This window comes from Ananas comosus, linkage group 11, assembly GCF_001540865.1.
Source record: "Ananas comosus cultivar F153 linkage group 11, ASM154086v1, whole genome shotgun sequence".
Classification (NCBI taxonomy): Eukaryota; Viridiplantae; Streptophyta; class Magnoliopsida; order Poales; family Bromeliaceae; genus Ananas; species Ananas comosus.
Window position 1 is genome coordinate 2,501,212 of NC_033631.1, and position 27,744 is coordinate 2,528,955.

The window sequence follows — 27,744 nt, forward strand, 5'->3', positions numbered from 1 at the left end:
ACCTTTATTCAGGTAACCTTATAAAGTATTATCGCGAGAAGCCTGACAGCAGATGGTGGTATCTGTAAAGCAATTGCAGAACTGAGGGGCAACTTACCACAAGAAATCCTTCCAAATGAAAGATTTGCAACATTTGGAAGGAAATTTACCAAACAAAGAAAATCAAAAGAAATCCTTCCAAACCTAGGATACGAAAGAATGCGGTATAAATTTCCTGAAGTTCATTGCTGATCCAGGCAATTTTGAAAGAATTGGTTATCCTGTACCCAAAAATCTCAGTAAGTTCACTTGGATGCAAAGTAAATTTGCTTGTTAAAAAGAGAGGCAATTTTGTCAGCACCTTGAAAGAAAAAGTGATGTCTGAACTGTCAATTTGTAATGTTACTCTCTTTAATTTTTCTTCTTTAGACTTCCCCAGTTTGAGAAGTCCCTGCATTGGAATTCATACTGTCACAAACTACTGCAAAAATATTAGAATAAACAGAAAAAAACTGCAGTCAAGCATGTATTTCGACCTGATCGTTCAGCACTGTGCACATGTTCGTGAATTCCAGTGTTCCTGCAGCAGGGACGTGAGCAGATTTGCATATTTGTAAATATGATCTGTTGAGCTGTGTTCCATGCAGCAATTCAGTTTTAAGAAAACTGTGTTAGAATTTGAAAGAACAGAAAAATACTTGTGCTAAGGGAAAATATCACGGAATACAAAGTACTTGTGCGCTGAAATATATTCGTTTTCATTGTTTCATCTCTTCTAAGATTGCAGAGGCAAGATACAACCAACAGAAAGCAAACTTACCTCCCCAATAGTTGTAGCGTTCTTCTTGAACTGGCGAAAAAGATTCACTATGGCACATAATATTATCTGCAGATGACAAAATATAAATAAGCTATTTTCAACACGTGAGGAAAACAGAAAAAGATGTCAAGTAATACCCACTCAACGAGGCTAGACAGTTAGTTCCACAGACCTAGAAAATCACAAAAATATTAACTACAACATTCCACCAGGTGTCCCGCAGTTAGCTCACAGGAAAATGCTGTAATAGGATTCTGCATAGCGATCATGTAATCATTCAACGGGATGCTGGAACTGACATAGTCAAATGGAGTTGCAATTGACTATGGGCAGTGGACCTAATTAAGTAGACTATTCGAGATTCTTATATGGTTCTGTTAACTACAATTCCATGGTGCATGATTTTTTTTTTCTCCATAGAAAAATGTTATTAAATCTATCTGTGCGGTAGTTTGTTTTGCAACAGTAAATAATTCTACTACAGTAATAGCAGGTTGCTGTGTTGATGTCAGACGACTCTTATAGACCATCTTGGCTTAGTCAAGTACAGACATAAAAATTCTATGATGTTTAGTTCTCAAATTTACCTGTTGGTGTTGTGGAAGAGAGTGTATGGTATCTACAACAGCTGACTTGAATGCCTTTGATAAAGCAATATCCATATGATCAAATGTGACCTGCAATACATTTCAAATTAGTTTAGAAAACCAAAATTTCAAATATGTTACTATTTGAAAAACAATATATAATTTTTTTTTTTTTTTAGAGAGAGAGAAAGGTAGCATGCTACCCGCTTCGTTTATTTCTTTTAAAAATAAACTTAGCTGGAAATGTGAATCAACTAGGATTTGAACTTGGAATCTCGGATACCAACCACCAAGCCCTTTACCACTTGCGCTATGGACAGTCGGTAACAATATATAAATTTCAAATATGAGCATGGGTGTAGCAAAAATGATTTGATTTTTTTTTTTTTGTGTGTAGGTCACAACCATTACTTTGGACTGAAGTAAATGATAATGTTAGAAGATCTGCAGTACTATATGCAGGCCTTTGTTTTCGGTTTCTGGTACTGAAATTAGGAGATCTGCCAATTAAGTGTATAGAAAATAAGAATGAGGTGCCATTTGTTGGAGTTCAAGAAGAAGAAAATTGCATAGTAATATGATTTTCTGATACACATACACGAAATGCATGAGGTTCAGTCTGCAACTCTTCTGCTCAACTTTAGTAATTGTTATTAATATGTTGAAGCATAAAATCTTCATAGGCAGTGGAGAACCAATAATCATCCAACTTACAATATTACATTGTCCTTGTTTTAAAGGATCTCTTAGCTCTTCTTCAAGCACCTCTATTGCACTCCTGTAATGAAGTTAAAAATGCAAACTATTTTTACAGAAAAAAAAAAAAAAACTATGTTATGACAAAAAAAAAAATATAGTTCATCGGTGCGAAACTACCAAAAGAGAATTGAAAAAGAGAGAAAAAAAATAAAGCACACAAATATTTAGGTGGTTCAGCCACTGGCCTACATCTACGGGCGAAGACGGAGCAAAACCTTTTATTACTGTCGAATACAAAGTACAAAAAATTTCTGTCAAAAGACCCAAACCCAAAATATGCTCGACACACCTTTCATCGTACACTGATAATTACGAAGCCACATCCGCACAAAGGACTCACACGCAGCTTTCACAGCTTGTCTCTCTCACACCAATGCACAGCAACCACGAGCACAGCAACCACGAGCACAGACTCTTGGCTTGGCTTAATTCTCTCTGTCCGCTCTATTGCTTAGTGCCACATATATGTGTACATAAGCTTGCACACCTCCGACGTAATTAAATTACTCAGACTTGGAGAAGTTGCTAGCCGAATAGGACAAAAACATCATGGCCAATCCTACGCTACCAAGGTGCTCTCTATAAAGGACTTCAGACCAGGTCTGCCAACTTTGTCTAGACCAACTCAAAGCAATCTATTTCCAGTAGGATTTAGGGTAAGTAATTCTAATTTAATATTGGTTCCAAAACAATTTGGGTTTAAGAATTTGAGACATATTTATAAATCGTCACCTAAGAATTTGAGACATAGTTAATAAATCTCCACCTTGGCTCGAATTTTCCGTCTTCTCCACCAAAACTCCAAAGGGACTCATTAAGTTCTGCTACACACACCGACCAAATTCATGCGATGCTTGAACTTAGCCACCGAAAGAGGCTTAACCAACATATCGGCTGGATTATCCATTGTACCAATCTTCTTCAAGACAATATCACTCTATGCTATCCAATCACGAACAAAATGATAACAGACATCAATATGTTTCGTTCTCTCATGAAATATTTGATCTTTCGAAAAATGTATAGCACTCTGGCTATCGTAGTGGACGACAGTCGCCTCCAGACTTGAAATAACCTCTTCATAGAAGCCTCTCAACCAAGGTTTAAAGTGCCATAGCACGGAGGCGTGCCGTTGTCTGCCTGGCACGGAACAGCACCAGCACGCTTCCGTGCCGACACATGGTACGCTTGCGTGCCGATAGATACGCATGACCTCCTACTGACACGCTTTGGCACGGACTTATTTTATTTTTTTGGTTCCAATAAACTCCTATAATATTATTTTGAAAGATTTAATCAAATAATTATGAATGTTTGCTATGTATAGCTTACTATACTCATCAATTAACATACTTGTAAACTTTTTTGTATGTAAAAACAATTATACCTGATGCAGAATAGAAATTTTTACAAGTTAGAATTTCTAAAATGCAAAGATTTCTTTTTTTTCTTTTTTTCTTTTAACCATATTACAATCTTTCTTTTAAAAAATACAAAAAAATAATTTATAAAAATTATTTGAAAAAAAGTATTTGAAAATTTTTTTTTAATTAAGTTATTCAAAAAATTAGTAAATCTATCAAAAAATTAAGCAATAAATTATATAAAAAATAAATTAAATAACTTTAAGTATCAATTGATTTAATTTAGCTTTTAATTTTATCAGTATTTTCAATCTTCTAGCGCAAAAATACAATTTTATGTTTGATGTGGCTCAATATTTGTTTATTGAGTTCAATATGTTCCCTTAATTCTTCAAAAATTTCACGATGCGATAAATTTTGATAAAATAATTTGTGAAGAAAAAATAGATGTATGTGGTAGAAGCTAAGGGCTCGGACAAATCTTTTGTCCGTATATTGATAAACAAAAAAAATTAAATTATAAATTTTTTGACTTACCTAATAAGTAAATTTTTGATTTGCAATATCTTCGGGGGAGTGTGGTGTACCCAGAATGCTTTGGATACCCCAAAGAACAAAAAAAAAAAAAAAAAAAAAACAAAACAAAACAAAAGGCAAAAAAAACAAAAAAGCAAAAAAAAAAAACAAAAAAGCAAAAAAAAAAGCGCCAGCACGGCACTGTGCGGTGGCACGCTGCTCCGTGCCGCTCTATCTCGTGCGGCACGGCGATGCATGCTGCAACACGGAGGGGGGTCCGAGACCCCCCATGTACCGTGCCACCTTGGTGGCACGGTACGTGCCGCTCGATGCCGTACAGCACGGGCGGCACTTTAAACCTTGCTCTCAACCAACTAGCTTCTTTCATAGCCTCCATCATAGCAATATACTCTACCTCGATAGTGGATAAAGCAACAATAGACTACGAAGTAGCTTTCCAACCGATCGAACAACCACCAAATGAAAAAAGCCTTTAAGCGACCTTTGTCTCTCCAAATTGCATGCAAAATCTAAATCAGCAAAACCAACTAAAGAATCATCAAATTTTCCAAACTCCAAACATGTATCAGAAGTTTTTCTTAAATATTTGAGAATTCCACTTCATTGCCTGCTAATAAGTCTTGTCGGGATTAGCCATATATCAACTCACAACACTGACAGCTAATGAAATATCTAGACGGATGCAAACCATCACATACATAATAATTCCTATTGTACTAGAGTAAAGAACATGCGACATGCACCTCTCATCCTCAGCCGACTGTGACGACAAAGCAGCTGAAAACCTAAAATAAGCAGCAAGTAGAGTACTTACAAGCTTAGCGTGTTTCATTCCAAACCGCTCCAAAACTTTCTCAACGTATTTCTTCTAAGTCAAATAAAGAGGAAAAGGGCACAAAAACTTCATGCCTTTTACCTGCAAGGAAGGTTGTCGCACTTAATAGGCGACTTGACAACACAGTGTAGTTGCCGAGGAGGAAAGAGGAGATTTCGTACATCACAAGCCCACACATGCGTTGGGAGGAGGAAGTAGCCATTATTACCAATCAAATCAGAGGGTTTGAGAGATGACATAGGGAAGAGAAGGTTTCTCTCGAGTGGGATCTTCCTCATTGATAGCAATAGCTGAGAGAGACCGCCAGAGGAGTAGAGCGGAAGAAAGCAAGATCAAAGAGGAATTACCGATGAAGGCGAATCTCAAATAAGATCTCGATTATTGATTATGGTTGCTGCAGATTGGATCGAGGGAAGTGAAGAGGAGAAGAAGGCGTCCGACATGAGGAGGCAGGAGAGCAGTGAAGGAGTAATGAGCGAGGAAGAAGGTAGGTATTGCGCATTAACGGAGGTGACGAAGACTCACCGCCCAATTTCCTCTCCTTGCCCCTGGGATAACCCTAGCGAATGTGACCTATCCCGTGGGTGAAGAGGAATTGGTCTTAACGGGTTATCCTAGGATAACCCGTTAAGACCCGGCTAAAATAAACCCATAAGTCTTTTCCCTGTTTGGGTGAATAAGTAGGATAAAATAGGCTATTCCTATTTTATCCTGCAAACAAACGGGGCCTAAGAATCTCCATATCAAGAATTTTCTTAGTTGCTCCCAAGTCCGACATCTCAAATTCCTAACTTAAATGTGCTTTCAACTTATTAATTTCAGACATGTCTTTGGAAGCAATAAGTATGTCGTCAACATAAAGTAACAAATAAATGAAATTGTCATCATTAAGCTTCCTGAAATAAACACAAATATCATACTTTCTCTTTGCCACAACTTACCATGAACAAGTCAAATCATTTATACCACTGCCAGGGAAACTATTTCAAGCCATATAATGATTTATGTAATAGGCAGACAAGATCTTCCTTACCCTGGACAATAAAAGCCTCAGGCCAATGCATGTAAATTTGTTCTTCAAGCTTGCTATGCAAGAAAGCAGACTATAGTTCTTTGCAACCAACCTTGCCTTATATCGAGCATCTTCGACATTTGGGTACTTTCTATTTTTAGGAGATTCATTTACAACCGATGATTTTCTTTCCTTCGAGTGGTTTCACCAACTGCCATGTGTGGTTCTTATGAAGAGACTCTATCTCTTCATTATCACCACCAACCATCTGTCGAAGTCAACATTAGAAGTTGCTTCTGTGTAGGTGGAAAGCTCATCGACATCACCTCTCTCATCAACTACTGATAAAGCATAGACCACCATATATGTATATCGCTGTGATGGCTTTATTTGCCTTCTCTCTCGACCTGTAGCAAATGCTAATTGCTCTTGCGTCGAAGTTTCTTCTGCTTCTGAGCTATCATGTTCCTACAGCAAGATCAGAAGGAGAAGAGGAACCTTTCTGCAGAGATATTGAGTTATCAGTTTTGAACTCCACCTACTTCTTAGCATCCTCCACCTTCTTTGAAGTAGTGTCAACAGAAGACTCCTTTTTTTGGGTGAAGTATTGCAAATTCATCAAAGATAACATCCCTACTGATAAAAAATATTAGATGCCTTTGGATCAAGGTACCATAATTGATAGCCTTCATCCCAGATGCATAGCCTAGAAAGAAAATACATTTTAAAGGTTTAGGTTCTAACTTATCATTATCAACATGAGCATATATAGGACAACCAAATACTCATTGTTAGGACTTGGGTAAATATGTAGTTAAATTATAGTTAGATTAGAGGAAATATTTAAATCCATTGGAGATAAATTAATTAGGATTTAAATATAAATTAGAGTATAAATCTAAAAAGATTAAGATTGGGATAGCTTTTGATGTAAGCTATATACATAGCATAGGTGCTATTGCTTTTGGATGGCATGACCAATGTGAGGATATTTTTAGTGGTCAGTACGGGAGAAAGAGCCTAGGCCATAGTTGCGTACACCTAGTGCACGGATGCGTCAAGAGAGTAGATCTCTAGGTTTGTAAAGACGAGAGAAAGATGGGAGAGATTCAATAAGAGGGCTCTGATTGAAGCTACTCTATTGTAGAAGAGTCGGGTGAAATTTTTTTCTTGATTAGTGAATTTATTTCACCTGTATTTTCTATTTGGTTTCATCTCTTTTGTGACTGTGTCAGCTTTTGTTGAGTAGACGGGTTTATAGTAAAACTTCAATTTGATACTTTTGTTGCAGAATTCTAACAACTTGTACCGGAGCGAATACCGAATTTACAACAATTAGTATCAGAGCGGCTTGCGAATTCTTAATATTTGGTATCTAAGAAAGTACCAAATTCTCAACACTCGTAAAGTAGAATAATCAGCAGTTGTACTAGACTATACCTCCTCTGTAGTCTTATACTCAATAACTGCATGTGGAGAACCATTCACCAAATAAGAAGCGGTAATAATTTCCTCTACCCAGAAACCAAATAAGAAGCGGTAATAATTTCCTCTACCCAGAAATCTAGATAAACCGATTTTCAAGAGCATACAACGCGCTTTCTCCAAAAAGGTTCTATTCAATGCTCCGCCACTTGATTCTGCTACGGAGTATATCTGACTATTCTGTGATGAATGATACCCTCATTTTTACAAAATTCATCCAACCCAGATTAGCAGAATTCCAAACCATTATCTGTTCTAAGTTCCTTAATTTTCTTCCCAGTCTGATTTCAATCCTAACCTTCCATTGCTTGAAATACCTAAACACCTCATTTTTATGCTCCAACATAAATACCCAAACTTTTCTGAAATAATCGTCGATAAAAGAAAGTGTATGTCGAGTGCCATTTTTAGACGAAACACGTGACCCCAAAGATCAAATGAATATTATCTAGGGTACCTTTTGGTTTGTGAACTGCAGTGCTAAACTTTACACATTCTGCTTGCCATACACGCAATGTTCACAACAATCCAATTTTCCTATTCTCTGGCCATATAAGAAACGTCTCTTAGTTAATTCAGTCATTCCGCACTCGTTCATGTGTCCCAAATGCATGTGCCATAGTTTGGTAATCTCCAAATCCAAATTGAAAGACAAGAAAGTTGTCACAGTACTAGTAACAGTAGACCCTTGCAATATATATATATCCACCAAAACAAGAGCACCTCTGCTAACCGTCATAACCTTACCTTTGGCGGTGTAATTCTATCCATTTGTGTGACACCCCAACTTCCCAGGGGGTCACCTATTGTAGGACTACTCCCGTCCTAGCACGCTTAACTCTCTTAATCTTTTGGGCCTAGCCACCACCCAAAATGCTTAAGCCGGCTTAAGAGTTTAGCCCTATTATATCTTATATATAGGACTATATGGGGTCTCACAATCTCCCCCCCTTTAAGCCCTGACGTTCTCGTCAGGCTCAAACTCACAAGTACCAGGCGATGTGAGACTCGTCTCGCTAGCCTCAACCGACCTTGTGGGGGAGCCGCGCTCTACCCACAACAGTCAACAACATGAGAGCCTCGCTCTTCCCGCTGTATAATCATGGCTCAGCCGAGACTCATCTCATATTTCCGGGTGGTAATTGTCTCTGATACCAACTGTGACACCCCAACTTCCCAGAGGGTCACCTATCGTAGGACTACTCCCGTCCTAGCACACTTAACTCTCTTAATCTCTTAGACCTAGCCACGACCCAAAATGCTTTAGTCTGGTTAAGAGTTTAGCCCTATTATATCTTATATATAGGACTATATGGGGTCTCACAATTTGCATCAAAAAACCTAAATAGATAAGATTTTTCTTCAAATCTGAAACATGTTGAATATTACAAAGTCCTATCCTTCTTATCCCAGTAGGTTTGCATGTAAAATCCTTACCCATCAAAATCGCTCCACCTTCAATAGATTCATATGTGAAAAACTAATTCCGTCCGGGACACATATGATAGAAATAAGCCGAATCCATAATCCAATTATTCTTAAGTTTATTTTCATGGAACACAGAGAACAAATCCGAATTACCAAAACTGCCATTTTCTGCTTTTGTTGTTCTTCATTCTTTTTCTTTAGCTTGAAGTATTAGATTTGATATGACCTTTCTTCTTATAATAATTACAAATCAAATTCCTATATCGTGACTCTAATCTTGACCTCTGTCTACCGGTGCCAAAACCCTTTTTTTGGGCCTTCCTCTGGCAACAAGGCGCTCTGCAATACCTTAACTCATACCATTAATCTACATATCAATATGTTCCTTACAAAGCAGAGACGACTTGACATCTTCAATAGATAGGATATCTGTACCAAAGAGAAAGGTTTCTCCAAAGTGCTTATATGAGGGAGGTTGAAAACATAACAATAAAAGGGCTTTATCTTCTTCCTCGATGTTTGCATCTATCTGTAATAATAGAATTAAACTCATCAAGATAAGGTTTGATAGACGTACCTTCCAACATGCAAATCTTAAATAACCGGTGCGTTAGATATAGTTCATTTGTGAAAGACTTTGTCATATACAGAGATTCGAGCTTCAATCACAGAGCCATTGTGGTATTCTCATTTAGAACTTCACGTAGAACGTCATTAAAGAGGAATGATTGAATCACCATAAGAGTTTTGGCGTCCATAACCTCTTTCTGCTCCTTCGTCAATGTGTCAAATATCTTCTCTTTCTCCAATAACGCCTTTTGCAACCCCTATTGCGTCAGAACTGCGCGCATCTTAACTTGCCACAGTGTGAAACTATTGGAGCGATCAAACTTCTTGATTTAAAATTTTGTAGACATTATGAACACCAATACGAACAATCGGGTTCTAATACTAGTTTGTTATAACAAAAGCGGAAAATATCTAGTTCAACGGACATGAAAATACCAATAGAGAATCGAGAAAGAGACAAGAAAAATAAAGCACAAATATTTACGCGGTTCGGCCACTAGCCTAAGTGCACAGGCGAAGACAAACCAAAAACTTTAATACTGTCGAAGACGAAGTACAAAAGATATCTCTCAAAAGACCCAAAACCCGTATGCTCGACACACCTTATGGCTTATGTCATACAACTTATAATTGCAAAGCCATCTACGTACAAAGGACTGACAGGCGGCTTCCACAGCTCAACTCTCTCACACCAATGTACGACAACCACAAGCACAGCAACAATGAGCACACACTCTTGGCTTGGGCTTAATCTCTTCGTCTGCTCTCTCGGTTACTGTTACATACGTATGTGTATAAAAGAATGCGCCCTTCCAACGTAATTAAATTGAACTCATACTTCGAAAAGCTGCTAGCCGAATAGGACAAAACCATCATGGCCAATCCTATGCTACCAAGGTGCTCTCTATAAAGGACTAAAGACCTGGTCTACCCACTTGGTCTAGACCAACTCAAAAATCCTAATCTATTTCCAACAGGATTTAGAATAAGTAATTCTATTCAATTTTGGGTCCAAAATCATTTGGGTCTAAGAATTTGAGACATATTTAACATACTACTGTTTTATGATTCTGCAGTTCCTATCTTTGCAACACAGGATACATGTATGAACTAAAGGCTGGTAATGTAAAAATTGAACCCAACATCTACTTCTTGAAAAGAAAAACAACTTATTTACAAAATATAAGGAGAATTTTCACTACGTTGATGCTTCCTGAAATGACAACTCCATAGTTCTTTTCCTATCTTTAACATGGGGATCAGTAATTTGATCAATAGATAGTTTAATATTTGGTGATTACTGCTAGAACACATTATTAGAACAGTATGAACTAGCAGCACATAAGTATGTATACAACTATTTTCCTTCTTACCAGATGAATGGCAAGCTTATACACTGTTCCGACACTGCTTTGTGACAGGGAAGGAAATTAAGTTTGAAATCAAAGAGCCTACAGAACAAGCCATCAGAATGGCTTAAAACACAAAAATTTCAATTCCGAAATCAAACAGCTTACAGAACAAGCCATCAGGATGGCTTAGACACGAAATTACAATTCTAAAGGTGTTCTCAACAGCATAAGGTCTCGAGATCAAGAAAATGAACATATCACCAAAGTCATATTGGTACAGAGGACAGTACTTTAGCCTTCTTAGTTCTTACCAGTGAAAAGAAGTCAAAAAAGGCTCAAGTTCACCAAATAGTCTATTCCTATTTGGAGGATGTCATTTAGCAGAAAATTACACCTTATTTTTCCATTAAGTTGTTAGATCCGATGAGTCGGATGAATTTTGGGACTGAGTTGCTTGGTTGGTTAGTCAATATGCCATCAATGTGAAACTGAAAGATATCAGTGTCACCAATTTTCTAACGTCATCAAGGTAAAGATGATTAGAATATTGTGTCTCCAATGTGGATAGTTAGGCAGATTGCTTGTAATATGTCTCCAAAATAACAAGTATAAGCTCAAAGATGTTTCCATCCAAATTCAACAGAAAGATTAGGCGATAGTTTATATATAATTATTAATGAAGTCCATTGAGAAAACTTAACAGACAGTAGTTTTCTGTACAAAAGGAAGACTCTCAAACCAATAAGAGCTGAAGCAACATTTGAAATAAATTGTTATCTGTGTTAACACTATTACCTGCAAACACCAAGAGCTCTTCTCATATCTCCCGAGGCAGCTGCAACTTTCTGTAGTAATCATAAAAAATATCAAAGCATGCCTGAGGGCTAAACTAACATGTTCATGAATACACATCACAAACGCAAGCCATAATAGATGCATATGATTAGATAAGTTAAAGTGAGAGTTGTTGGAAAAATTATTCTCTTTCTAAAATCTTTAGTAAAATACTTTTATAAACAATTTTGAATGAAAACAATTTAACTTCAGTTTTTAAAAATCTTAAGCAAAAATTAAATAGTCAATGGTATAAAGATTAAGAGATCAGATGAAGCCTGTGGGTCGAGGCATGCGAATGCACTGTCCTAGAAGCGAGATTGCCCCTCTACGTGCGAGGCTCCGGCAATCACTCCTAGCGATACAACGATCACTGTCCACCCCGTCGGCACGTCTTCAGGGTGTCGCAACACGAACCCAATAAGCTTTCAGAGATCCAGCAAAAATGAAAATGCAAAGTGTAGAATAGATGTAAAATCAATGTGAAAGAAGGTGAGGAAGAAGAGGGTTTTCCAAGTTCAAGCTCAGGTTGAGTTCACTGTATATGTACAAATGCACCATCACCTTTCTTTATATAGGAGAGCTTCATGAGTGGTCCAACGGGTAGAGTCCAAGGTAAGATCTTTGACCAAGATCTAGCTTTTTCCCGAGGTTGGACCATGACCAAAAGATCTTTGACCAGGATCTTGGACCATGACCAAATCTGGACAAGATCCAATGCTTCACCCTTTCCCAAGGCAAGGTCATCATTGGGTTAATTAAATAATACAATAATATTAAAATCCAATAAAATAAAAGGTGTAAATGAACCGTGTTTACGCATGCCGCCGCCCGCCCGACCCGGCTCGGCTCGGGCTCGTGCTGTGCGTGCGTGTGTTTAGTCAAGAGCTCCACTCTCATGTTCTCCTAAGCAATTAAGTTGAGAGTGAGAGAGTATATAAAATATAGCAACATGCCTTTGCTTTCCAATGTGGGACTAAACTACTCATGTGGAAACTAAGGCACTGGCTCCCAGGCAAGGCCCATAGAGAGTTGGACTGCCTAGGAAGCCCATGGGCCAAAATAAAGTTTTAAATGACAGTTTTTAAATAATTAAAACTAACATTCCCCCACATGATTTAAAACTTCAAATAAAGAAAGTAAATAAAACTGAAATTCAAAAAACAACTCAAAAGAATGTTGGATCTCTTATACCATGTATTCGGCGAAGGTACCTTTCGGATTTGAACCTTCACTTAGTGCTTGTCTATGTACATCCGAGGGCACAATGGTGGACTTCGCCTTGAACCAAGGCCGGTAAATCGGATTTCCACAAACCGCACACATGGTACAGCCATTTAGGTTATAAACGGGTGAGCGCTATTACGGCCATGCGCTAATATCGCTTCATGTGTGTTTTAGGGAACCGCCCTCTTCCCACAGTCGCGGCCTCACAACTCCACACATATAGTAGGTCCTCAGAAGGGTGTCTGCAAGGTCACACCCTACCTCATGGGTCTCGGAACCATTCAGGGTCAATGCCCTTCCTATCCACTTACAGATATGAGCACTGTCGTCATAGGAATGAGGATACAAAAAAGCAGTGCTCCTCACAGCTACCTGTTCGACTTGTTTCTACCCATTGAACCTGCAACAAGTTGGGTTGCCGTCGTCGGTAACTACTATTGTGGGCTAAGCCCCATCCCCCTCGATGATTCTAGGATCACAGTCCTAAATAATCCCTTCGTAAGCTGATCAGCCAAGTTCTTCGCAGATCTCACAAATTCCAAGGCAATTACATTCTTCTTCATATTTTGTCAAATGAACTTATGTCTCACTTTCATAAATCTATTCATCTTAGTCTCCACATTCTCTTGGGCACATTTATCAATTGCAAATCTACAATCACAATGAATGCATACAGGTGCTAAAGGTCACTCTATCAGTGGCAGATCATAAAGAAACTCTCTAATCCACTTAGCCTCTGCTACAGTGGTATCTAATGCTATGAGTTCAGATTCCATGGTACTTCTAGCGATCAAAGACTGTTTGGTTGACTTCTAAGAAACAGCTACTCCTCCTAGGAGAAAAACAAATCCAGTAGTCGACCTTATATCAGCTGTATCACTAATCCAATTAGCATCACTATATCCTTCTAATACTGCAGGAAAGCCACTGTAATGTAATCCATAAGACATAGTTCCCTTCAGGTATCTCAAAACTCTTTCTAAAGCATTCCAATACTCTCTATTTGGATTATGGGTATATCTTCTCAATCTGTTCACAGCATAAGCCAAATCAGGTCTAATATAGTCTACTAGATATCCCAGAGATTCTATAATTTGTGCATATCTATTCTGACCGATTGGATCACCTCTATTCTTTTTAAGGTGTACACTAGAATCATAAGGTGTCACCACAGGTCTAACATCAAAATATCCAAACTTCTTCAGTAACTGTTCACTATAGTGTGATTGACTCATAATAATTTCTTTCGATTTTCTAATGATTTTCAGGTTGAAAATTACTTCTGCTTACCCAAGATCCTTCATATCAAAATTCTCATTCAGTAATTTCTTCACATCATGTATCACATTCATATTAGTACCAAAAATTAAAAGTTCATCAACATACAAACATAAGATTACAATCTGTCCGTTATATTCCTTTGAGTATACACATTCATCAGACATATTCACATGAAAGCCATTTGATACAACTAAGGAATTAAATTTCAAGTGCCACTGCTTAGGAGCTTGCTTAAGTCCATATAGAGATCTAGTCAATTTGCACACTTTGTTCTCATGTCCAGAAACTACAAAACCTTCAGGTTGTTTTGTTGAGGAAAACCCGCAACGAATAATCCGATAGTGACAAAATCTAACTAATTTAGTGATAAAATTAATAACATTAACTTACCAGTAATCGCTAAATTCCAAAAAATAAATTGTGGAAGTAGAATGCCAAATTAATTTGATCCGGAAGCGTGCGAAGCACTGCCCTAAGGCGTATTCCCGTCCTTCGTGCGGGACTAACCGGAAACACCGCCCCAAGGTACGACCAGAACTCCTCCTCTTCCTACGAGCACGATCGCGGAAGAGGTTGACGAAGACTCTTTCCACACTCGATGAAAAATAATAAAATGAAAGAAAATAACAAATGATTCTCAAATAGTATTCCTTCTCACTGTTATCTATGTTTCCAAAGTGTTCACCTCATATGTATATATATGTCCTCTCCAATACTATGGACGAGGTAATAAAATATAAAGGGTTAAAGTATGGAACGTTGGAGCCCACAACGTTCCAACGCACTAATTAAGGTCTTAATTAGTGGAACGGATCTGCGCACGATCCCCCCCTCGCGCGGAGCGGCCGCAGTTGATGCAGCCGTTTCGCTAATAGATAATTAAAAGTTAATAAAAAAATAAATATTAAATATATAAAATTTTGGATTTTCTCCAACAATCCCTCACAAAATTCAAAATTTTTAAAAATAAAATAAAATAAAAATGAAAATAAAAATTAAACAACAAATAAAGAAAATCAATTAATCACCGAGTGTTTATACTATGTAATAGGCAAGGTGTCTTTAAGAGACTTAACCTTACTTAGTGCAAATAGTTTCCATCAGAAGGAATCGAAGTGAACCAGGTCTTGAACTACGTTCCTTTGACTCTGACTTCAACTACCACACACACAATACAGAATTCTCCGTCGCGGGTCTGTGCGTTAATGGCCATGCACAGTACCTTAATTTTTTCATAAGAGCTTCTATGGACAACCCACATCTCATAGCCGCGGCCACATACGGATACTCTTATATAGGTGGTCTCCTCCAGGGATGTGTGTAGAGTCACATCTCGCGAAAATTACTGCCTCGGATCCCATTAAGAGCTATAAGCTCGACCTCAACCACTACACAGAGCACTACTCACTATAGGGATGGGATTGGAGCTAAAGCTCCTCTATATAAACTATAGAAAGTGCTCTTTGGCCAACCTGACAGCTTGTTTTTACCACATTGAACCTTCTTCAAGGGATCTCCTATCACAAAGGTTGGGTTCCCACCGCAGGAAGGCCCTTTACGGGCAAAGTCCCATCCCCCTCGATGACTCCAGGACCTTAGTCCTATTAAAGCCTTTAGTCAAGCAATCTGGAAGATTCTGATCAGATCTGATAAAACTCAAAGAAATAATATCATGAGAAGTTAACCATCTAACAGACTTTTGTCTCAACTTAATATGTCTACTAGCTTTAGAATTCACCAATTTCTTTTTACAAAAATCAATTGCAGCTCGAGAATCACACCTAATAGAAATAGGTGGAATAGGAGAAAAAATCAACGGAATCGATGACAGTAGATTCTTGAGCCACTTGGCTTCAAGACTAGTATCAAGAGCAACTAACTCAGCCTCCATAGTACTTCTGGCTATTATAGTCTGTTTGGTGGATTGCCAAGAAACTGCACCTCCACCAAGAATAAAAACATAACCAGAAGTTGACTTGATATCCAAAGAATCAGAAATCCAATTGGCATCGTTGTATCCCTCAATTACAGCAGGATAGCCAACAAAACGAAGAGAATAAGAGATAGTACCTTTAAGGTAACGAAATACTCTTTCCAAAGCAATCCAATAAGTTATACTAGGGTTACTTTTATATCTACTCAATCTCGATATGGCATAGGCAATATCAGGTCTAGTCCTATTGGTTAGGTACATCAAAGAACCAATAATCTGGGCATATCTCTCCTGATTTACAGGATTACCGGTGTTCTTCACAAGTTGAACACTAGGATCAAAATAAGTAGAAACAGGAGTGCAATCAGAATATCCAAATTTGTCAAGAACCATTTGGGTATAATGAGATTGGGTCAGAAGAATAAAATCTGATGATCTAAGAATTTTCATTCCTAAAATCACATCTGCTTCACCAAGATCCTTCATATCAAAATGAGTCGATAAAAAGGATTTAACTTGGTTAATCAGATCAAGATCAGGTGCAAGGATCAGGATGTCATCAACATAGAGGCAAAGAAGAACACATCGGTCGTCAAATCTCTTAAAATAGAGACAGTTGTCAAAATCGTTTGTTTGAAATCCATATGATTCAATAACACTGTCGAATTTTTCGTGCCACTGCTTAGGTGCTTGTTTTAGTCCATACAAAGAGCGGACTAATTTACACACCTTAGTTTCTTGACCAGGCACAGAGAAACCTTCAGGTTGAGTCATATAGATTTCTTCTTCAAGATCTCCATGAAGAAAAGCGGTTTTGACATCCATCTGATGAATCAAAAGCTTATGAATAGATGCTAATGCAAGAATGACTCGGATAGTAGCAATGCGAGCAACAGGCGCATAAGTGTCAAAGTAATCAACTTCAGCTTTTTGTCGAAAACCTTGAGCTACAAGCCGCGCCTTATACTTCTCTACCGATCCGTCAGTTCTAAGCTTCTTTTTAAAGATCCACTTACATCCTAAAGGTTGGTTTCCAGGGGGTAAATCAGTGAGAATCCAAGTGTTGTTGCCAATAATTGACTCGATCTCACTGTTTATAGCCTCCTTCCAAAAAGAAGCTTCAGAAGAACTCATAGCTTCCTTGTATGATGAAGGTGTACTTTCAACTAAGAAAGTAAAGAAATCTTCACCAAAGTTCTTCTCAATACGAGTTCTCTTGCTTCTTCTCAGTTCGCCTGGTGGGTTAGGTTCTACAGGATCTAAACTATATGATAAATCAGATGCAGATAAATGATCAGATGTAGATGCATGATCAACTGTAGGCTGAAAATCAAGTGCAGATCTAGAGATACGGGTTTTGAAAGGAAAGATATTTTCAAAGAAGGTTACATCTCTAGATTCAATCAAGGTGTCATTGGAAATCTCAGAAATCTCAGAGTTGGTTACAAGAAATCTATAGGTGTTGCTATCTAGGGAATATCTAATGAAAATGGCATCTACTGTTTTAGGACCAATCTTCTTTCTTTTGGGTTCAAGAATAGACACCTTAGCTAAGCACCCCCACACTCGGAAGTAACTCAGCCTAAGTGCTCTTCCCTTCCAAAGTTCATAAGGTGTCTTGGTTCTATCCTTAGAAGGAATCCTATTGAGGATATAACAAGCTGATAAAAGAGCCTCCCCCCACAAGTTCTGAGATACACCAGAACTTAAAATCATAGCATTAACCATGTCTAATAGGGTTCGGTTCTTTCTTTCAGCTACACCATTAGACTGAGGTGAGTATGGAGCAGTTACTTCATGAATTGTTCCATGTTCCTCGCAGAACAGATTTAATTCATTTGAAGTATACTCGCCTCCTCTATCAGACCTTAGAATTTTAATCCTCTTCTCCAATTGATTTTCAGCCTCTGCTTTAAGGCTTTAAACATATTGAGGACTTCATCTTTGGTCTTCAAGAGATAGGTGTAACAAAATTTAGACTAGTCGTCTATAAAGGTCACAAAGTAACGACTTCCTCCACGAGTAGGACCTCTATTAGAATCACAGACATCACTATGAATCAGTTCAAGAATCTGGGTATCCCTATAAGGAATAGATTTAAAAGGTTTTCTAGGCTGCTTAGCTTGGGTACAAATTTCACATTTGGATATAGGATCAATCTTGAATTTGGGTACAAGGTTAAGATTGGATAGTTTCAGAATAGATCTAAGGTTCACATGCCCTAATCTGCCATGCCATATATCACAAGATTCAGTATTCGAAACAATAGTAGAAGTATAAGAAGAAGAATTTTTATTATCAGCAAAAGAAAGTACATTCAGTTTGAACAAACCCTCAGATACAAAACCTTTTCCAATAAACATTTCTCCCTTAGATATTACAACTTTATTGGATTCTAATACAATCTTATATCCTAATTGCACTAACAAAGATCCACTAATCAGGTTTCGTCGGATTTCAGGAGAATGCTGCACATTGTGAAGGATTAACGTCTTTCCTGAAGTTAACTTCAGCTTGACTGTTCCAATCCCCAACACATTGACAGCTTTTCCATCTGCAACAGTCACACATCCTCCACTTGTGTCCTGATAAGAGGAAAAGAGGGACCTATTAGTACAAATATGGACATTGGCTCCAGAGTCTAACCACCAATCTAAATCATGAAAGGTAAGGTTAACATTAGGTACAAAGGAGACTGACCTAAAAATGGAGTTGGAAGGTTCACCCTCAATCATGTTGACCAGAGGTTTAGGATAGTTGTTCTGAGTGTTTTGGCCCTTCTTGTAGACAACCTTCTCTTTCTTTCGATAAAAATATTTTGAAGCAAAATGGTTGTCATGGCCACATACATAACAGAAACCATCCTTCTTCTTATTCCCACTAGGTTGGTTGGTATTGGGTTTCTGGGCATAGTTCCGGTTTCGATTAGGGTTCCTACCTTTAAAGCCCTTACCCTTAGGTTTAAAATTTTTACCTTTGGGTTTAGGCTCATGGCTCTGGTTCTGAATCTCGGTCAGGTTTATGTTTGATCGGTTGTCGGACGGTTTAATCTCTCTAAGTCGGTATTGGTCTTCTATTCTAATAGCTTGGATTACCGATCTAAGTTTAAGAGTTTCCTGGGTACGTCTAAGCTCATGGGCAAATTTGGTCCAGGAAGGGGGTAATTTATCCAATAGACAGGTTGCCTGATAGGTTTCATCTAAGGTTTATCCATTCCTATGAATCTCTTGGACAAAATTCTGAAATTGATGGATTTGATCGTTTATAGGAATGTTGTCTACCATTCTAAAATTGTTAAAATCGGTAATAGTAAATCTGGCGACACCTTCATTATCTCTAATGTAGGCATCTTCTAAAGCAAACCATAAATCCTTGGCAGTTTGATATTTCCTATAGGTTTCATAAAGTTCGTCAGATAGGCAGCTGAGTATCCTAAATCTACCGTGAAATTCAATTTCCTCGGGAGATTTGTCAGTTTTAGGTTCTGTAACTGAGGTGGTAGTAGAATCAGATGGAGGAGTTTCAATAGGTGGATCAGAAGAATTTTTAGAAGTAGGATAAGGAGGTGTTTTTCCAATTGCAGTTATGAGGCCTAAGGTGATAAGCCAAGCCTCTAACCGTTCTTGCCACCTCAAAAAACCTACCCCTTTAAATTTTTCTGGTTTAAGGCTAGAAGTATCATCAAAACCCATTCCAACTAATCTAGTTGAGGGAACAAAGAAATTAAGGATGATTGAAAAGAGCTGCAAAAAAAGTTCAAAAAACCTTTTTAGAAAAATAAACATGTTGTTAAGGTTTCTACCCTAGTCAACCAGAATATTTTAGGGTTTAAGTTTTTAAATTTAATCTTTTATGAAAGTTCGTTCAGCAGCAAACAGATGGCCCAAACAATTTAAATATTTGATTTCAATTAACTAATTTTAAACATATAATATATGCAATGAGATAATATTTATACAGCAAATAGAGTTAAGAATCTACTGCAATAATAAAAGAATAGAAAGTAAAAGTGGTAGTGCTGGTTAGAGGGAGTAGTGTTTGAAGATGCTATTTAGGCCAATCGCGGGTTCAAATCCCAATTGAAACAGTTTTTCAAAAATATTGTAGCAATTTTTTCTTTTTTTTTCAAACAAAATTTTACTGTAGCAAAACCAAAACAGTAAAATATATATGTTTTTTTTTTGAAAAATAGTATAAATTAAACTTAAACTTTTGAAAAGAACCGCACACTTTAAAAAAATTTACTGTAGCAAACCTTTTTTTAATTACCAAAGGTTTTACTGTAGCAAATTAAAACCTCCGTACACGAGAGCTAAAAAAAATACTGTAACAAATTTTGTTTTAACTTTAACAAAATAGTTTTACTGTAGCAAAACTAAAACCTTAATTTTTTTTTTTTTTTTAATAACAGTAGAAGACAAATAAAAATTGCAAGCAAACTATATGCAATTAGATTTTAAAAAATGCTAATCCCAACTTAAATTAATTTTGTATGTCAATCATACAAACAAGTTATCAAACAAATTATATACAATATGCACAATTATTATTTTTCGGATTAGCACTTGTTAGATTTTAATCACAATCAAATCGGAATACGCCTTAGAGTGTTGAGGAAAACCCGCAACGAATAATCCGATAGTGACAAAATCTAACTAATTTAGTGATAAAATTAATAACATTAACTTACCAGTAATCGCTAAATTCCAAAAAATAAATTGTGGAAGTAGAATGCCAAATTAATTTGATCCGGAAGCGTGCGAAGCACTGCCCTAAGGCGTATTCCCGTCCTTCGTGCGGGACTAACCGGAAACACCGCCCCAAGGTACGACCGGAACTCCTCCTCCTACGAGCACGATCGCGGAAGAGGTTGACGAAGACTCTTTCAACACTCGGTGAAAAATAATAAAATGAAAGAAAATAACAAATGATTCTCAAATAGTATTCCTTCTCACTGTTATCTATGTTTCCAAAGTGTTCACCTCATATGTATATATATGTCCTCTCCAATACTATGGACGAGGTAATAAAATATAAAGGGTTAAAGTATGGAACGTTGGAGCCCACAACGTTCCAACGCACTAATTAAGGTCTTAATTAGTGGAACGGATCTGCGCACGATCCCCCCCTCGCGCGGAGCGGCCGCAGTTGATGCGGCCGTTTCGCTAATAGATAATTAAAAGTTAATAAAAAAATAAATATTAAATAAATAAAATTTTGGATTTTCTCCAACATGTTTCATATAAATCTCTTCATCTAAGTCACCATTCAGAAAAGCTGTCTTAACATCCATTTGATGAACAATCAAATTATGGACAGAAGCTAAGGCTATCAATATTCTAATTGAGGTAATTCTAGCAGCAGGTGCATACACATCAAAATAATCTACACCTGGCTTCTGTGCAAAGCCTTGTGCTACTAGTCTAGCCTTATACTTTTCTACAGAACCATCAGGTCTCAACTTCTTCTTAAAGATCCATCTACAGCCTACAGGCTTACATCCTAGAGGTAAATCAGTCAACTCCCAAGTATTATTCTGTAGAATAGACTGCATCTCAAGATTAATAGCCTCTTTCCAAAATGACGCATCTACAGACTTCATAGCTTGGTCAAAGGTAGATGGAGTATCTTCTACTAGTAGGACACAAAAATCATCTCCAAAAGTTTTCTCTACTCTAGGACGCTTACTTCTCCTAGGTTCGACCTCTTCTGTAGGTTCACTAACTCTAGGTCTACTAGAGCTACCTACAGGCTCAGCTGGAGTAGGTCTATTTATTCTAGTTCTAAAAGGAAAGATATCCTCAAAGTACACTGCATCTCTAGCTTCAATAATAGTGTTGTTAGAAATCTCACTAATCTCAGAGTTCACCACTAGAAATCTGTTGGTGTTGCTATCTAATGCATAACCTATAAAAACTGTATCTACAGTTTTAGGTCCAATCTTCCTTCTTTTGTTCTCAGGTATCTTAACGTTAGCTAGGCACCCCCACACTTTAAAATAATTCAAATTAGGCTTCCTACCTTTCCAAAACTCATAAGGAGACATTAGAACTCTTGTGGGGAATCCTATTTAGAATCACACATGCAGATATCAAAGTTTCCCCCAACAAGTTCTCGGGTGCACCTGAACTAATAATCATCGAGTTCACCATATCCATTAAAGTTCTAGTCTTGCGTTCAGCAACTCCATTAGATTGAGGTGTATAAGGTGCAGTCACTTGATGTACAATTCCAAATTCTTGATAGAAAACAGTCATCTCATTTGAAGTATATTCACCTCCTCGATCAGATCTCAAAATCTTGATTTTCTTATCTAATTGATTTTCTACCTCAGTTTTATAAATTTTAAATCTGCTTAAAACCTCATCTTTTGTCTTGATCAAATAAACATAACAATACTTTGAATGATCATCTATAAAAGTCACAAAATATTTATTTCCACCTCTAGTAGGTTTACTTCCATCACAAACATCACTATGCACAAGTTCTAAAAGATCACAATCTCTATCCACTGATTTAAAAGATTTTCTAGGCTCCTTAGCTTGCACACATATTTCACATCTATGATCAAGTAAATTAGATCTTAGGAATCAAATCAAGATGCATCAATCTTTTAATAGTATTATAATTTACATGTCCCAATCTTCCATGCCAAACATCAGTTGAAACAACATTCAAAACAAGTGCACTTTCATTAATAGGGGGAGGAGATACAGATAACTTAAACAAACCATCACTCAAAAATCCCCCCTATAAAATTCACTCCCTTTGTAATAGCTACTCTGTTACATTCAAAAACCAACTTAAAACACTGTTGAACTAAATGAGAACTACTAATTAGATTCTTCCTAATATCGGGAACATGGTGGACTCCGTGCAAGGTTAGGGTCTTCCCAGAGGTCAGTTTCAAATCTACTCGACCGGTCCCAAGCACGCGAGAAAAGGCTGCATTCCCCATGTTCACCGATCCTCCACATGAGTCCTAATAGGTGGAAAACCAAGAGCGATCAAAGCAAGCATGAATGTTTTCTCCAGTATCTATCCACCAATCAGAAGAACTAAAGGTAAGGTTAACTTCAGCTAAACTAGATCCTAACCTGACAATGGTGTATGAAGTGTCAGGCCCCGCAGTCAACATATTCATCTGGCGCTCAGGTGGACCGTTCTTCTTCTTCTTGGGTGCAGAAGGCCGAGTCTTGCGAAAATAGCAATCCTTCGCAAAGTGGTTGGTCTTCTCACACACAAAGCAACCAGAACTGCCTCCACTCTCGTCAGGTTTAGGCTTCTTAAAGTTTGGGTTGAACTTTCTATAATGGAAAGGCTTCTTTTTAAAGTTCCTATGAGGCTGAAAGTTTCTAGCCTTATTTTTAGGATTCTCTATTAGGTTGGCTTGGGTTGTGGATTCACTAGGCTTCTTATCCTTAGCTCGGTTCGACTCTTCTATCCTAATAGATCTTAGGACATAATTCAGGGAAAGCTCTCTTTGATTATGGTTAAGATCATTTGCATGATTCGACCAAGAGAGTGGCAACTTATCTATAAGGGTGGCTACTAAAAAACTCTCATCAAGATCTACACCACTAGATCTAAGCTGCTCAATTATATATTCAAAATCATGAAGCTGGTCAGACAGACTTATTATCCACCAATTTAAACTTAATTAAATCTGAAGCTTGGTATCCCTTCTGGGTAGGATCAACCTGACCATACTTGTTCTCTAAGGATGTCCAAAGTTCCCTAGCTGTTTTAGCACTACAGTATATGTCATACAGTTTATCAGATAGGTTACTAAGAATCCGGTTCAAGCAATGATAGTTGATCCTATTAGGGTCAACATGAGGTATGGTTGTAGGTGTAGGTACAGTTTCAGTAGTAGGAGTGGATCCGGCTTGGGCTCGGCTCCGAGTATACAGTCTGTTGACCGCAGTCTGGATTGCACCTTCAGGTGCAGATCCATTGCTATTCTCAGCAGGATCCGAGATTGCAGATACAAGCCCAAGTGTACTGAGCCAGAACCTCATTTGGTTCTGCCACCTTTTAAAGTTACGACCATCAAAGGTGAACGGTTTCACCGAATACGAATCCTCCATCATGAAAAATCTGTTTACAAGTAATCCTAATATAATGTCACAAGACTGTTCTAAGGTTTACAGAAATAACAGTAAAGTGTTCTAAATTATGTTTAGTGACAGTATGATTATGTAGGTACTGAAAGATAAATATATGGCAGCAATAAAATATTGTAATATTAATTATCAGTGCAAGAATGACAGTATGTATATATGTTCAGGATTATAATAACATTAATCACATGACACATATATATTATAATATTCTATGTACTATACTCGAGGAAATAGAAATATTAAAATTAATCTCACTTCTAGAATGTTGGAAAACTTATTCTCTTTCTAAAATCCTTAGTAAAATACTTTTATAAACAATTTTGAATGAAAACAATTTAACTTCAGTTTTTAAAAATCTTAAGCAAAAAATTAAATAGTCAATGGTATAAAGATTAAGAGATCAGATAAAACCTATCGGTCGAGGCATGCGAATGCAATGTTAGTTTTAATTATTTAAAAACTGTGATTTAAAACTTTATTTTGGCCCATGGGTTTCCTGGGCAATCCAACTCTCTATGGGCCTTGCCTAGGAGCCCGTGCCTTAGTTTCCACATATGGAGTTTAGTCCGACATTGGAAAGCAAAGGCATGTTGCTATACTTTATATACTCTCTCACTCTCAACTTAATTGCTTAGGAGAACATGAAAGTGGAGCTCTTGACTAAACACCCGCACGCACCCACGGCACGGGCCGAGCCGGGCCGGGGCGGGCGGCGGCGCTCGTAAACCCGGTTCATTTACACCTTTTATTTTATTAGATTTTAATATTATTATATTATTTAATTAACCCAGTGATGACCTTTCCTTGGAAAGGGTGAAGCGCTGGATCTTGTCCAGATTTGGTCATGGTCCAAGATCCTGGTCAAAGATCTTTTGGTCATGATCCAACCTCGGGAAAAAGCTAGAGCTTCGTCAAAGATCTTACCTTGGACTCTTCCCGTTGGACCACTCATGAAGCTCTCCTATATAAAGAAAGGTGATGGTGCATTTGTACATATACGGTGAACTCAAGCTGAGCTTGCACTTGGAAAACCCTCTTCTTCCTCACCTTCTTTCACATTGATTTTTACATCTATTCTACACTTTGCATTTCCATTTTTGCTGGATCTCTGAAAGCTTATTGGGTTCGTGTTGCGCCACCCTGAAGACATGCCGACAGGGTGGACAGTGGTCGTTGTATCGCTAGGAGTGATTGCCGGAGCCTCGCACGTGGAGGAGCAATCTCGCTTCTAGGACAGTGCATTCGTACGCCTCGACCACAGGCTTCATCTGATCTCTTAATCTTTATACCATTGACTATTTAATTTTTGCTTAAGATTTTTAAAAACTGAAGTTAAATTGTTTTCATTCAAAATTGTTCATAAAAGTATTTTACTAAAGATTTTAGAAAGAGAATAATTTTTCCAACAAGGGTGGTATTGCAATGAATAAAATCAACCAACAAGAATTGGTCTTTCCCGTTCCTTAAAAAAAAAAAAATTCGACTGAAGGAATAAAATTTTTAAAAGTGACTGAGGAACTAAAGAATGTTTAGAATCTAGCAACAAGTTGGTTTTGGAAAACCCTAATTCACTTTATCAAAACAGCAAGCATTCTTAAAATGTTAGCCGCTAACAAGATGTAGGTTATGAAAACCGTTGTAGGAAATTGCTAATTTTCTTTTTTTTTAAGAAAAAAAATTGCCAATTTTCTTGATTTCCTATGCAGATAGAAAACAGCAGGAAAATCCTATTTTTAGTAAGGACTTACTAATTTAGTGAGCATATTCCAAATAAACAAGTCTTAAACTGAATCCAACTTAAGAGTCATCAGAATTTTAGCAGGCTGATCACAAAAATTGGAGCAGTAAAAGTGAAATGAAGATTAACTAAAAACCGACAAAATGGAGCGAACTTACTCTAGCACAAAATTCAAGAGCTAAAGGCTGGAAAACATCATATCCAAGTACCTGCAAACAAAGGAACAATTACTGTAAGAAAATTCTACCTCCAAACCTTGTAATTTCTGCAGGTTGAGAAAGTTCAAAAATTAGTAAAAGTTCAGACCATTGAATAAACTATCAAATATAAGCTGTAAGAGCTTTTCAGTCATAACGAGAGAAATGGTAAGCATGAGAATTACCATAAGCCTCTGCTGAATAATTTTGAGTATCTGATCTTTTGAGTAAGCACGGAAATTTATAACCAGGGGTTTACCTGCCAGAAGCAAAATAAGAATGTTAAGATCATGCTTTCTTGCCCTTATGATGAAGCTATAAAGGCTATAGTTGAAAGCCATTTGAGGCAACTGATTGTAGAAGTACATGGATTAGCCTTCAACAACATCCAGACCATAACAAGTCACATAGAAAGAGGATAATAGAAAAGGAAGACTAATATCTTCCCAGCATCTTAGCAGAAGTTTAAAGAAAGAGGAAGAAAAGGTTGAGTACTCACAGTTTAATGATTCAAGCTTTGGAAGAAATCGATCTGCTAGGTCTATAGCATTTGCAATTCCTTCATATATAAATCAATAGTTGTAAGAATGACGCAAGCATCTGAAAATTGCTATAAAAAGAATCATATGAAAACTAAATTAGCTACTCCATGACTAAGAAACAATAATAAAGACATATTTGAATCTTTACCTATTAATATACATTGGGAAAATGGGAAAGTCGTAAGCATGAAAAGATCATGAAGTACTGCTCTATCTTTAGTTATCAAGTAATCCATCTCATCCACGACAATCACTCTGTCATACACACACACAAACACAAATGCATACAGTTGCAAACTTCGCATGAGAAGCTCGTCGTAGTAGGGCAGTTGTAAAAAGAACAGTACAGCACAAAATGTAAGAAAAGTTCTCACATCATCCTTCTGGAAGATGAATGGCTCCGAGAAAATAAGTTCTGAAGATGTTCAAGGGGCGAGAAGCCACTACTAGTTGTCTTCTTTTGAGGATGGAACTTTGCAAGAATCTGCAATGAAAACTTATTATTGGCTATGAGAAGGTTTATGCTGCAATATAGCTCAAAGCATTTTTCACATATTAAATAGTTACCACACTAAAAATTTCAGCTGTGCTGGTTAGAGAAGTACAATTAATAGCTAGCACATCCGGTAGTTTGACTCCCGCCTGCGAGTTGGATGGAACAGCACAAAATAGAATGAGACTATTAGATATACCACTAAGGAGAAAATAGGAAGCATAAAATCAATACAAAGAGTAACAACTCAAATTCATTTTATATTTCTGAAATCAGCTATGTACTACATGCTATAGTTAGCTTAAAAGGGCCGGCATTCTGTCCTGTGGTGAGAGGCCAAATTGAGCCGAGTCACGTTCGAAATGGGGGGAGGTCGGCTTAGGCCGAGTCATGTTCAAAGTGGCGTGAGGCTAGGCCAGTCGAGTCACAATCGAAACCCTAGGTGCTATGTCATTACACTTTAAGTGAATTGATTGTATATTTTTAAGAGCTCGAACTTTTAGGTTAATGGTTAGCACCAACAAACCGACAATAGTTATGTATTTCTTGTCTCATCATAAAACTTACAACTTACAAGCTATTTAAAAGTAAAGGGGATGCTATACCTCCTTCGACCAAAGCATTACGTTTTCTGTTACTCTGCCG

At 37.4% G+C, this 27,744-nt stretch overlaps 1 protein-coding gene across 1 annotated transcript; it reads right to left on the bottom strand.

Annotated features, from left to right (window-relative positions):
• Positions 1-27,744, bottom strand: LOC109716984 (cell division control protein 6 homolog). The gene is made up of 15 exons (XM_020242618.1): positions 27,705-27,744; positions 27,212-27,248; positions 26,981-27,090; positions 26,755-26,861; positions 26,564-26,623; positions 26,250-26,323; positions 26,026-26,076; positions 11,524-11,573; positions 2,101-2,164; positions 1,387-1,476; positions 800-865; positions 516-611; positions 341-430; positions 184-260; positions 1-62 (listed from the first exon to the last, which is right to left on the bottom strand). Exons 3-14 carry the CDS (start codon positions 26,983-26,985, stop codon positions 222-224), a joined length of 792 nt encoding a protein of 263 aa, XP_020098207.1. The 5' UTR covers positions 26,986-27,090; positions 27,212-27,248; positions 27,705-27,744; the 3' UTR covers positions 1-62; positions 184-221.

Excerpts from the sequence above, each read along its gene's own strand:
- LOC109716984 (XM_020242618.1), bottom strand. Across the intron at positions 26,324-26,563 it reads AAAGCTTGAATCATTAAACT|GTAAACCCCTGGTTATAAAT; the intron begins GTGAGTACTCAA and ends TGCTTCTGGCAG. Across the intron at positions 11,574-26,025 it reads CTCTTGAATTTTGTGCTAGA|AAAGTTGCAGCTGCCTCGGG; the intron begins GTAAGTTCGCTC and ends TGATTACTACAG.